This window comes from Anser brachyrhynchus, assembly GCF_964034855.1.
Source record: "Anser brachyrhynchus genome assembly, chromosome: 1".
NCBI lineage: Eukaryota > Metazoa > Chordata > Aves > Anseriformes > Anatidae > Anser > Anser brachyrhynchus.
The window spans coordinates 202,720,676-202,734,073 of NC_137694.1; the positions used below are offsets into that span (position 1 = coordinate 202,720,676).

The 13,398-nt window shown below is 40.1% G+C and overlaps 1 protein-coding gene across 7 annotated transcripts in view; it reads left to right on the plus strand.

The window, feature by feature from the left end:
• NOX4 (NADPH oxidase 4) overlaps positions 1-13,398 on the plus strand; it is a 123,063-nt gene that overhangs the window by 67,375 nt on the left and 42,290 nt on the right. For all 7 annotated transcript variants that reach the window (XM_080567548.1, XM_080567549.1, XM_080567545.1 and 4 more), the window contains one exon: positions 8,171-8,252. In XM_080567548.1, the coding sequence (XP_080423674.1) occupies positions 8,171-8,252 (82 nt within the window). The remainder of the gene's footprint in view (positions 1-8,170; positions 8,253-13,398) is intronic.

The window sequence follows — 13,398 nt, forward strand, 5'->3', positions numbered from 1 at the left end:
TTCCATAGGCGAAGCATGTGAAGCAAGGTATCAGGGTAGGGGGCCCTTGATCTGAACCAATACAGCTGTTCTGATGAACCGTGCCTTTCCTCAGCTTTTTACCTGCTGCAGTGGTATTGCCGTGATTGCACAGCTGGATGGTAGCTCCATTTCAGTGTTAAAATCCTGCGTAGCTTTTTAAAGCTTGGGCTTTTGCTAGTTTCTGTATCAGATTGCAAAGTACAAAGAGAGAACCAGTTGAGTCCCCCCCTGCCTGTACATAATTTTGCGAGTCTTTTTTGTGAAGGTAAGGGTATTTTAGATCAAGTGTCATGACTACCTTTAAGCCAAAAAGGGGTAGACCTGGTGCCTTACCAGTTCTTGTGGCACGTTGTGAAAGAGGAAAGTGCATCCCTAGTGAAAAGAAAGGTAGTTGAGCTTCCCTATATTGACTCCTGTGGAGTCCAAAGAGCAAAGTACAGCACTTTGTGGCTAAAGGAAGCAACTGGAGAACTAAGTGCTTACAAAATTCAGTGTAAATAACATTTCTTTCGTAGCATGTATTCATAAAGATATTTTAAGGTTACCTTTATTATTGTTAATAAGCCGTGTTTTATGATGAAAGAAATAGTCTTCAAATATAATACATCCATGAAAAAAGAAGTCTCTTGATCGAGATACTGGTTTTTAACTTTGGAGGTCTAGCTAATCCCCAGCTGTGACAGGGAGCTTCTGTGTAACCTGCAGAAGGATTTCTGACAGCACTGAGCAGTGAGGCTGCTTAAGATTGGTGTCGTGCCCACTTCTCTTCACGGGCTGGCAGTTCAGGTTAGGCATACACGGCATAGGCTAAATATGCTCCTGAGCATCTCCTCTGCTGTTGAAACAAAGCAAGTGATGCTTTTTTCTTCCCATCATTCACCTTTCAGCCTTTTGAGGTTCCTTGAACAAGAGCTGCCTTTTACTCTGTTGGCTGATACATGGGGATGCACGCACAGTAATTGTGCGGTATGTGCGATTGTAATGGAAATGAGGAAGGTCTCGTGAGAAATAAATCTGTCCAAGCTAATTTTGGCATATTAGGTGAGGCATTTTGAAGACATAAGAAAGCACCTGCAGGGAAAGGATGAGCAGATAAGCTGGAATCAGAGAGGGAGAATGATTTCCAGCTGGTAAGCACACAGCTGGAGAAAGGAGGAGCTGACTGCTTTTTTAGGAAGTAAATGCAGTTTAGGAAGGAAAGCTGAGTGTGCAGAGACTTTATTTTTCAAATAAAGGAGGACTATTCTGCAGGGCCAGAGTGACTAGAAGGTTCGCTGCTGCCCTGTGTGATGATTAGTTGATTTCCTTATTTTATTCCCTCAATTTAAATAAACTAAAATCTTGCTAAAGGTAATGTTGAATAGAGGGAGGATGTCTGTTTATTCACCTAGCTTAAAAAATAAAGAGACCACTCTCCTTTCTGTGAAAGCTCTATTTGCCTTAAATAAATATAATCTGCAAGCTTTTTTTATATAATATTCAGCTTTCTAGGTTTTCACTAGCATTTAATTTTTTGAGTAGCTCTGTAAATGGTGGGCTCTAATTAGTCTTCCAGATGACTAATCAGGAGGGAAGGAAACGGTAGTGCAGAAACAGGAGAATTAAACTGCAGGCTTAATGGAATGAGAATCACAGAAGTTTGTTGGTCAAAAAGACAGGCTTTTTGTATCAGCAAAATATGTATGTTTTAGGGAATTTCTAAGGTTTATGATGAAACCTTTTGGAACCTTTAACATTACCTCATCATTTTAATCTGATGGAAGATATCTATAGCACAGGCTTTTGACAAGAGGAGAGAAGTGACACTTCCTTTACTTGAGAAACTTTGGCTATTAGTAAGTCACAGGTCAAAGTAAAATATTGGACATTTCAGTTTTATGCCATCTTGTTGCTCAACATGTTTTTTATAGCCCTTCACTGGCAAAGGCATCTTCCTAAATAATTTTTCTTTTTTTTTTTTCAACGCACTGAGGAAGTACTTATGACAGCGTTTCCAAATTTACAGAGCTTGGGAACAAAGCAGATTAGTGGGTCTCAAATCCTTTATAATGCTGCTAACAGTTTTCAAAAAGCTGGCTTATTTTTATTATTGCAAGGTGCTGAGGAGCTATCGATAACACAGTAGGTCCTCCAGACCAGTCTGCATTTTGCATAAAACCAGGCAGATGTTTTTAGGCAGAAATTATGGGGCTTGCAAATGCACATCTAGTGAAGGATGAAACTGAGGTTTGTGTCTCCAATGAAAGCAGAAGTGCTATGGTTAATTACTGAAACATGATTGCAAAATATTCAAAGGTATGTGTATAGCAATATGGATAGACCTTTTAGTAGACAAATAGGCTTCTGGATCACAATGTTCTGTTCTCTATAATTGATGAGGCTATTTTGTTCTTCCATTCCCATATTGCTTTCTAATCACATTTCTGTTTATTCTTATTAACTTTGATTTTAAAGAATAATCCATAAAACCAATATTAAAAATCCTTATCCCATAAAAAGCAATTACTGTCAGTTTTTCAGTGTTCCTAATTGAGTTAATTGTATGGAATTCAACATGTTTTTTATTAGAGTTTCAGAGTGGTCTAAAGCTGCTGGGTAAAAGGTTTTCGGGATAAACAGACAGTAATATCTCAGACTTCATTTGTGTACTGCTATGGCCCCATACTTAAAGACCCATCAAACTCCAAAAGAGCAGGAATTTGATTTTTCAAGACCCTTGGCACTCAATAGAGTGACTTTGCTATTTTTTTTTTCTGTGAAGTATTTTTTAATAAGAAAAGGAGCAAGGAAACAAGATGTGCAAGACCTGACTTTTAAAGTCAAACCCGATAAAATTGCAGTGAGTATTACTTGGCAAGTTATTTTGGCATCATCTTGTAAGTGTGAAAGGAGTTAGAGCTTCAGAGGCATGACATCTTGGAAAAACAAGGCCACTGCTCCCTGTGAGATAGTATCTACGTCTACAGAATGTAATGTCTGATATCTATGTCTACAATAGTAATGCATTTTAATTCACAGGGACCTTCCATACAAATTATTTTTCTTTGCTTTGAGAGTCTCAAATGCTAAAATATCATAACATTTCCCTTCATCTCTCTTTCCACCTCTCTAACAGGGTATGCTAGAAAAAAAGGAAACTTGATTTCATAACCAGTTTGAGTGGATTTCAGACCATGCACCCATTATTGCTCACATTTGTCTGACGTTATTGTTCGCTCTCCATACTAAACATAACACCCATTCTTACTTAACAATAGCATACATCTAAATATTTAAAAGAGAAAATTTCACTTGAAATGCATTCTTCTGTCCTTGAAAATTGGTAAACTGTTACGTCAAAACATATTTTATAAAGATATTTCCGGTCTGGACGCCTACCTGGGCAACCTGCTCTAGGGAACCTGCTTTGCCAGGGGTTTGGACCCGATGATCTCGAGGTCCCTTCCAACCCCTACAATTCTGTAGTTGTGTAATATTAGTGTGCATTTATACTGAGATTCAGGAGTTGACTTGTGAATATTTTGAGCTCAGATGGGAAAGGAGAACAAAGAGTGAAAAAGTGAAGAAGAATTATATGAGAGAAGAAGAAGAGATGTGTATCAAAAGACAGATTAAATTTCTTAAGCTCTTCATGACAAACTTTCTCTCCTCCTTTATAGTCTACAACCTTCATAGGGCATAGGATTGTGTCACTGCATCCAGTCCTAGTCATCACAGTTAACTATGCTACACATTTAGCTAAACATATATGATCCCAGTGAGGTGGCGTAAACTTAACTGAGGACTTCTTGCTAAGCAAAGATCTAGAAGAAACTGTAGACCTAAAATGAAAGCTAGAAAGAAGTGGAGATACTCAGCATATTGACAAGATAAGTCTGAGCATAAGACGGGACTATGAAACCATTCTTGATGTTCAACATTCTTGATGAGAATATTGACCCGTGGGTAGACATATGGAGGACTTGGTGAGAATGACATGTACAGTGTCACACTGAGCAGAGTGGCAAAAAAATCAATGGCATAATTGATCCCACTGTAAAAAATCACTAGAACAATAGCTATTACAGACAAACTAATGCAAAATACATCCATCGAATGAGAGGGAAGGTGATTGCAGATTTTCAGAAGTTTTTACAAACACAGTGAGGTAAATCTTAATGTTTTCTTAACAAACGAGACCAGCACCTAGCCAAAAAAAACACACCACATTTTGGGTACTAAACTGTAGGGAGTGAAAGAAAAGACTCAATTCTGGGAGATGTTCCAACATCCCAAATTATGGAAAGGAAAAATAAGAACAGGAAATGCAGCATGTCTCTCTAAAGTGATCTGAGTAACAATAAGACTGTTCTGCAACTTGGTTTATTTCTCTTGATCAAATAGTGATTGCAAATAAAAGTAGTCTAAAAATGCTTTTCTTAGTTTCATCAATTTTCAGATTGTTCATTTGTTGTAGTATGGATTAGAAGAAAAGATCATCTTTAAAGTTACTTGAAAGCCTCCAGAGGAGGGCAACAAAGCTGGTAGAAGGGCAGGAAGGCATGTGCTGTGAGGAGAAGGCCAAGGAGCCTTGGGGTGCCCAGTGTGGAGAGGAGGAGGCGGCGAGGAGGCCTCACTGCACCCGGCAGCTCCCTGAGGAGGGAAGCGCTGAGGGAGGTGCTGGTTTCTGCTCCCCGGGACCGATGGTGGAACACAAGGGAATGGCACAGAGCTGCACCAGGGGAGGGTCAGCCTGGGCATGAGGGAAAATTCCTGTGCCGTGAGGGTGGTCAGACTCGAAGACAGGCTGCCTAATGAGGTGGTTGGTGCCCCGTGCCTGTCAGTGTTCAGGAGGCATTTGGACAGTGCCCTCATTAATGTGCTTTAATTTTGGTTAGCCCTAAAGTGGTCAAGCAGTTGGACAGGATGATCTTTGAAGGTCCCTTGCAACTGAACGATTCTATCCTCATTTCCACCACCACCTCCTGTGTCTGGGAACGTATCATCGTGATTTTTTATTTTGCAAATTGAAAAGCTGTCTCTTATAGAGCTTTAGGCTTCCACATATGTAGAAGCACCAAAAGTACCTATGTCTTGTCAGTAGCTACCAAAGCTCTCCTCACCTTGCTGGGTAGTCCTTAAAGGTGATACTGCCATTTGCACCAGTTTGACTTCTGTACTGTACATGTGTGCAATATGAGAATATCATAGACCTGAAGGGTGAATCACGTACATAAGGGTGCTGTGGGATAAATTAATCCTACAAGCTTCTGTTCAGTGTGCTATTTCTCTTGAGAGCATTTACAGGAGATGGAGGCTACATGTACTGGAGGAAGTTGTAGGATGTATGTGAGATGAGGTAGAACACTACCATATAGCGTAAATGTTGCCGTGGAAAAACGAGTAAAGTCACATGGTGGCAAGAAAACACATCTGCCTGGGAAATTTGCCATAGTGAAGGGAAAAAAAAACACACAACAAAACAACAGTTGACTTTAACTAGAACACGATCCAGTAGGGGAGCTGTTTAGGCCAGTTTCAGATGCCTTGGCTGCCTTCCCTCCACTTCTAGCCAGCCCTGTCACATTACTATTCAAAATATTTTCAGGATCGCAGCTTGTTGAATTGAAAAGTGGAATGAATCCGGCTGGCCTGGATCAAGGAGAAAGGGCAGCAGCATAGGAAAAAAAGTCAGGGAATAGACGTTGGAGGTAGACTATGGCTCTCAGCCTGGGCGCTGTCTGTCTCAGGGAGGCAACGGCACGGGACACATCTGCACCCTTGGCAAAGTGTATTTTGTCTCTCCTAAAGAGTAGTAAGCCCTTTGCAACATCTGCCAAAACGGTTTCACACACTTAAATGTAATGTGGTGTCTCCCAGTGCTTTCCACTGCTATAGCACCTGGCTATGTGCCCTGAAAAATGCATAAATCAGACACCCAGAAGACATTGTATTAATCAAATCCTTAATTGTGGTGACTTGCACCATGTTCTGAAAGTCAAAACCCTTAAGTCATAGAGGGAAGTCCTGTAGTTCAGCGTTTGCCATTGAAAACTTCCTCTCCCTCCTCCACCAGGTGTATTCAAAAGCTGTTCATAGGAAGCCTATTTATAAAGGGTACCTAGACTGGCACCAGTAACTTGACTTGTGTTGAGAAACATGAAAAATACACTAAGATTCCTGAGATGGTGGTGGTGGAAGTTAATGTGCTCGCTCTGACACACACACAGTTAGATTTTTTGCAGTAGTTAAAGCTTCATGAAGTCTTTCAGTTCTTGTCCTGTGGCTTTTGAAGATCATAATGTGTAATCTGTAAGGGTGACAGGGCATGCCTGCATGCAGCACATTGCCACGTGCCAGACAATGGGAAAAAAACAAATCTCTGCATCTTCCTAAAAGTTCAAAAAGAGGTAAAAAGTAGTTTTAATGGCAAGACAATAAGCAGGACCTTCTTTGAGAAATGCCAAGTGAATTTCGTTTCCATCTTTACAGCATTGCATTTATCATTGTCCACCACATCCAGTCTCTGTCCCAGTTAGGTACAGGGAAAGCTAACAGCTTGCATTCTGAAGATGTGATAAGAATTTTGTAGGTATAGGTGTTTTCAAAATTGCATTTGAAGAGGTGTGGGATGAAGATACTAAGTATTAGTATCCTTGTTTCCTCACTGGTGGATCCTGGAGTTTTCTGTGGGATGTTTGCAAAACATCTTAGCCAGCTGATGAAAGACAAGATCAGACCATCAGAGATGCTTGACCTTTTGAATTTATTATGCTTTCTTCAAAGTAATGTAATTTTATGAAGTATGGGTAATTTATTTATTTTTCTTAATTTAAATGGCTACATAGCAGAATTGTATCCAAATTGATGCAGTTATGATGACACGATATTACATAAAAAACTAATGTTAGGAAAACCATCATATACTAAACTGTAAGAAGTGGGAGGGTGTTTATGATTCCTTTTTGGTGCTGAGAGATTCAGCTTTGTTAATTCTCTTTCCCTTGATTTCCTTATCTGTAAACCCTTTTTAGAGGATATTTTGAGACACCTAGTGATACGGAGGAAGGAAGGACTATATTTGTTCTAAAGTTCAGTTCCCAGAATGAGAAACATACATGGAAGAGATGGCTAGTTTAGAGAAACCCATGGTACAGCTATTACACACACCACAGGCTACAAACAGTGGCTCAGCAAAGGAGTGAAGCTTAAAACCTGCAGCTGAAGCCTTCAAGCTACAGTTACATGGTATTGCAGGAAAAGTAGGAGATGCAAAGGTGGGAAGGGTATCATCAGGGTCCAAGGTTTCTCTGTGCTGCTAGATGTCTGGTTAAATACAAGTTGCAGATGATGGAAGGAAGCAGAGTGCGTCCCATGCTATGGAGAGCTGAGGGGCATGCTGAGGGTATTTGACCTGCATAGGAAATTCCCTTCTATCCCTAAATCTAGGTATTGAGATAATTTTGAGCAGGTTCCCATATTCCAGAAATTGAGAAATTGATTCTGATAGAAACTCCTACAGATCCCACTTACACATTGCATCTTGCACAAAACAGCTGCCCCTGAACCCACTGGTCAAAGAAGCTATGTCGCAAAAAGCTTATCTATTGCAGATGACCCTACAGTGCAGTTCTTGAAATACATAGTTGTGAACAAAAAGTGATCCAGTCTTTCAGCCTTCCTTGGAAATATCAATGAGTCAGTTACCTAAGGACTTATATTGTGATTTAATTTTAATTAATTAATTTATCTTCATTTAGACTACTGTGATTCTTGAGTGCCTGGTGAATTCTTAGTTATTCCTCACTCTGTTTAGACTAAACTCTTCAAGACAGGGACGTTTTTTTCCTGTCCCTGATACCCAGAAGACCTATACACAGGCCTCAGAAATTTGTAAGCCCTACTTGAATTTGGTATTAGATGAAAAAAAATGACATTTTGAAATACTTGTAAAAGGGTTTACAAGAAAGAGTGATTTCTAGTCTTAGCAGTTTTGTGTGTATGAATATATAGATTTTTTTTGTTGTAAATGTAGCTTGGCCCTTTGCTAACCAGTGCTGGACAAGAGAATTCACTGATACTACTGCTTACTTACTGGTGGCATAAACATGTACTGCAGAGTCACAGCCTGGGTTTGTTTTTGTTTTCTTTTTTTTCTTTGTCCTGACAGAAAGATTTCGGGATTTACTGCTTCTACATTCAAATCAAGACACAGAGATTCTGCCCATCTTTCAGCAGAGGCGCTATCCCAAGTAAGTAAGATTGCCTTCTTGGGAGAAATAAAATCTTTATCTATTTGCAGCAAAGGAGAGTGAAGCATTTGTAGCTCTGTGCATGCTTTTGGTGTGAAGTCTTAAGGCAGAGCTGTCGAGGAGCCACACTTACACTGAGCTCTGCAGTCTTTCAGCAGTGTCAGGAAGAAGCAGACATACTTTGCAAGCCTGCCCAGCTGTCGGGGGGAGGTGGTGGCAGAGTGCAGACATTTAGCTGCCTGGATCAGAGCCTGGTGGAGCTTTGTTTCACTTGACACTGTGTGTTGACATAGGCAGATGTTTTGTCAGGCTAATCCCCTCTCTTGTCTTGTGGGATTCCATCATTTATGGTGACAGATTCCCTTGGATTTTAACAGTCTCTCCTCTGGAAGCCTACAAACACTTGAAAACATTTTTTTTTTCCTGCCATTTTTAAGGATAAACATGCAAGCAAACCAAAAGAACGGTGTTGTGTGTTTAGGAGGTCTTAGATGGCGTAATCGTAATGAGTATCATGGACTAAATTTCTTCTTTTTCTAAATTCACATGCCTGAATGAAACAAGAGATGCTGCTTGTTGTTGTGTTCGTTAAAAGAAACAGTGACTTTCAACTAAGTCTTGGAAAGAGGCAGTGAAGGGAAATGAAGAAGAGAGTCTCTTCACAGTAAATTTGGCCAGACTGAATGGTGGAAGGAAGATAGTGTGGGAGGAATAGAGGGAGTAAAAGAAATGTTTGGAGACAATCCAGCAACAACAATGAAAATCAGTGAAATTGTTTATTTTAATCATTATTGTTAACTGATTCCTGAAATGCATAAAAGGCAGTGGAGCTATTTGTTAAATATAGCTCCTAAAATACTATAACTTCTTTTTTCTTTTAAAAGTATGCAGCAAATAAAGGAGCTGAGTGCTGAAAACCAGTTACCTCCTCACTGTAAATATTTAAAAATAAAAGCACTCAGGGATGAATCCTGATTCTGAAAATGGTGAAACTCTACCACTAACTTCAAGGGAGACAGGATTTTATCCCCCTGATTTTAGTGCTTGCATTATCTATTGTCATTCTTTTTCTGGAATACCATTCAGGTCTAATATATGTCACTCTCAGAGATACCTTAAGCTGATAGACTGCTCTGCTTGTTTTGCTAGGACTTCCATGTACTACCTTGGTCCCTCACCCTTTGGAGCATGAAACAGTTATTTTTCCACAGTTGTAAAATGCTTTGCTTGGCTTAGATGTTTTCACGTATGGTATGGGTGCTGTCAGACTGGTCTGAGAAACTGGTTTATTCTACCTGTCTGTATAAATCATTCCGAAGGTGTCTGACTTTAAATTTTTGCATACAATTTATTGCTAGCATTGCTGGCTAGTATGGTATATAGTAGCATTGTTAGAACTATGGGTGAATGAGTGTCTGTTGGCATCTGCTCATGGAATGTTCCAGCTCCTTCAAGATCATACAACCAATATTGTAGTATGGGGCTGTTTGAAGTTATGGTGGCTTTGTGTCACAAAGTGATGCCTGTTTTCAGCCACATTACTTGGCAAGATTGTGATTCCTTTAATATAGAAAATCAGCCACACTTTGGCACCTAACTGAAAGAAAAGTTTGCATATAAGCAATATATAAGCAATAGATTTCTGTTTATATCATCATTAATTGGTGCAGATTTGCTTGCTTGCTACAGAAATTCATCATTTATTATAGTTTATTTACAGGCTGGTTGGAGACTATTGACGTGTCCTAATTTCCCCAGGGGTTCTGTTGTAAGCGAAATCTTTGTGTTCAGCAAGGTAGAAAAACTCCTCATCTTCATAATATATTTTGTCTTACTCCCATTTTATTTTTTCCCTCTGTATGCTCATTTTCATTAAAAGGTCAGTCAACAGAAATCAAGATAATGAACAGACTGATGTCATAAATCAGTGTTCCTTCGTTGACTTCAGCTGAGCAATAGTCGTTTGTACTACATAAGGAGCAAGGTCATTTTAACAAGACCTTGTTGTAGGGCACAAGCTGGAGTTTGTAATGCTTAAGGACTTCCTAAGAATATGGAAAGTTAAAAATAAAAGGGAAATTGTAATAATGACCTAACTGAATAGCTTAGCAGGGCTTAGTAGGTAGAAAGGGCAAAAGTTTGTACATATTTGGAAACATATTCCTAAAGAAAGGACATGGGAAAGAAAGATATTCAGCATCTCAAGATACTCAGAGTTTTAGTAATAAATGTTAAAGGCAAAATGAGCAAACTGTAATCCGTCAGTTTTTGAAAGAAGTAGAAACCTTGACGTTCTAGGCTGAATTATGTTCTTGTACATTTGTTATATTAAGATCTGATCGCCGTCCCATAGAACAGCAGCATAATTTAGGGTACATGTTTGTTCTCAGAGAAAATGTCTGTGCACTGGAATGGCTGGAAGTAGTTTCATAGAATATGCATGCATATTGTTCTGGATTTGCTGGGTAAATGTGTCAAAGAAATGCACTTTGCAATCCTTGTTGATGTGGGAAGAAATGCCAGATCTTTTGATGGTCCTTGCATTTGCCTGAGTTTATTTTCCTGTTCATGGCTTAACTAAAGAGCAGATACATGCTTTGACACATGGGGCAGGTTGTAGAGAAACCTGAGCTTACAAAGGTTCGAGCTTGTAAAGCCACTGGGAACATCACAGTGCTTCCTTGACTTATCAGTGTATGTCTCAAGTAGCGTGTCATCATGAGCACCAGCTGTCAGCGCAGCCTATGGGCTTAGATGCAGCACTACACCAGCACATCTGTATAGCACCAAAGAATCGTAGAAGGTTGGAAAAGACCTCTAAGATCACCTCTTCCACCCATGCAGTCACCCTGGCCGGGAGTATGCTTCCTCTCACTTTTCATTATGAGCTTGAAGAGCAGAAGGAGCTCGGCATCACCTTGTGCTTCATTCACATGACAATGGAACTGCGTTACTGTGTTGGGGGAAATTACAATTATTGGGGAAGGGATGTGGAAGTATGTTCTCCCATAAATGCCTACAGTAGAGATCCTTACTGCAACATTCTGCACTGCACATAGTCACAGGTTACTGAACTAGGGGGACCAGTCTAATCCAGGCAAGTCTTTTCCATACCTCAAGTGACTGTCAGAGGACAAAATCAGACATCACTTGACCCCTCACCCACCTCATCAGGAAACTGCCCTATTCACAGAGAGAAATGTTTGGAAGACAAAATCTATCTCCTAACTAAAGTGCAACAATCACCGCATCCGTGAGGATTCGCATTCCTGAAACTAAGAATAAACCTGCAGCTGTGGGCAGCCAAACAGGCAGGGGCTCATAGCAGCCTCCGAATAGTACCCGCCTGGGAAGAGCCTCGGCCCTCAAACCAAATTGCAGACATGCTTGCAGCTTGTTCCTTCGTTCCCTCACCTCCATGAGCCTGCTGAAGCCCCTGAGGTGGGCCACACCAACACGATCAGGCCTGTCAGCAAATTCAGCTTGTTGCAATGAGTCTTCATTCCTGACCAGTCGCTTTGACACTGAGCATTAGGGCTCCTAAATCTCTTAAAAACACTTTAAAAATAGTGCTTAGGGCATTTCTAGGGGAGTTTTCCTCAAGTTGTTAGAAAGCTTATCAAGCTTTCTTGGTTGCCTTCTTAGGCCATGAAGTTCATACCATTTGTCACATGAATCTACTCATAAAATGCCAGAACTGTTGAAGTGCTGACACATGCTACAGAGTGTTGATCCTGACAAAGACGACGTTGTTATGGTCATTAATAGGACTGTAGGGTCCTGCATGTGCCAGTGAGTTTAGTGCCATCAGCATGGGCCTAAGTTGCTGACTGGAACCAGTGTGATTTCCTCTCTGAGCTCCAGGGGAGATCGCATGGTGGCCTTGAACACTACCCCGTAGATGGGCCTGGTATGTCAGAAGGGACAAAAAAGAACAGAGTGGTAAAGGAAATGTTAAGTGTGAGAGTGAGGAATTAGTTTGGTAGGTTGAAAAAGCAGGAGAGAGGCCGACACTACATGAAACTCTGCTTGTTGCCCAGAGAAACTGTGGATGCCCCATCCCTGGAGGTGTTCAAGGCCAGGGTGGATGAGGTCCTGGGGAACCTAATCTAGTGGCTGGCATCCCTGCCCGTAGGAGGGGTTTGGAAGTGGATGATCTTCAAGGTCCCTTCCAACCCAAACCATTCTGTGATTCTGTGATTCTGAGATTCTGTGATTCTATGATTGTGAGGAATGGGCCAGAAATGCTGTTGGTGTTACAGCTTTTTAGCAAGTTTCTCAGTATGCAAGAAAGTTGAGAGTGCAGCTGCACTTTGTACTTTCAAGATACTACTGAAATCCTCAAGTATGTGTGTGGTTTTTTTAGAGGGATTATTTGCCTTTTCTTTTTTTCCCTTCAGAAATATTTGCAGTCTTCATTCTTATCTTCTGTGGGCTTGGTGGAAAAGTTCTTGGATGATTCACAGATTTTAAGAACAGACGGAATTGTTATATTCTAGCTAATTTGAGTTCCCTTCTTAACATAAACCATAGAGCATTACCCTATAATCCCTGCAGCAAGCTTCTGGTTCAACCAGAGCATAAATTTAGAAAGACATCCAATCTTTAAATTGAGACGTTAAAAACTAGAAAATTTGCAAACCTCTAGATCTGCTTGCTTCGATTGTTAATTATTTGATGTATGTATAGAATGAATTTCCTTAGCTTCAGTTTCCAATCTCTGTTACTTCATTCTACCATTTTCTGCTAAACAAGGGAGTTCTATACCATCTGAAATGACACCTCCATTAAAATGGTTAGAGGTTATTCAAAAACATACCTTTCTGTCAGACATATTAAATAGATAAAACTTTATTACAGGGCAGGATTTACTTAAAAGGTCTCTAATAATTTGTGTTCTCTTTTTAAAGCTTGTAGATTCTCTCTCTCTCTCAACATGGAGAGGGATTAAGAAAGTATTTTGGTAACTGTTTCCTTAATGTTTGTATACAGAAATAGCAGCACTTCTTTGTAGTCAGAGAGACTATGTAAGTTTAATATTATTATTTATATTTAAATGGAATGACAAGGTGTTCAACTTTGGTGAAAAAAATGAACTTAGAATGTAGCAGGTGTAATAGAGTCTTCCAAATACATTTGCTTTCCA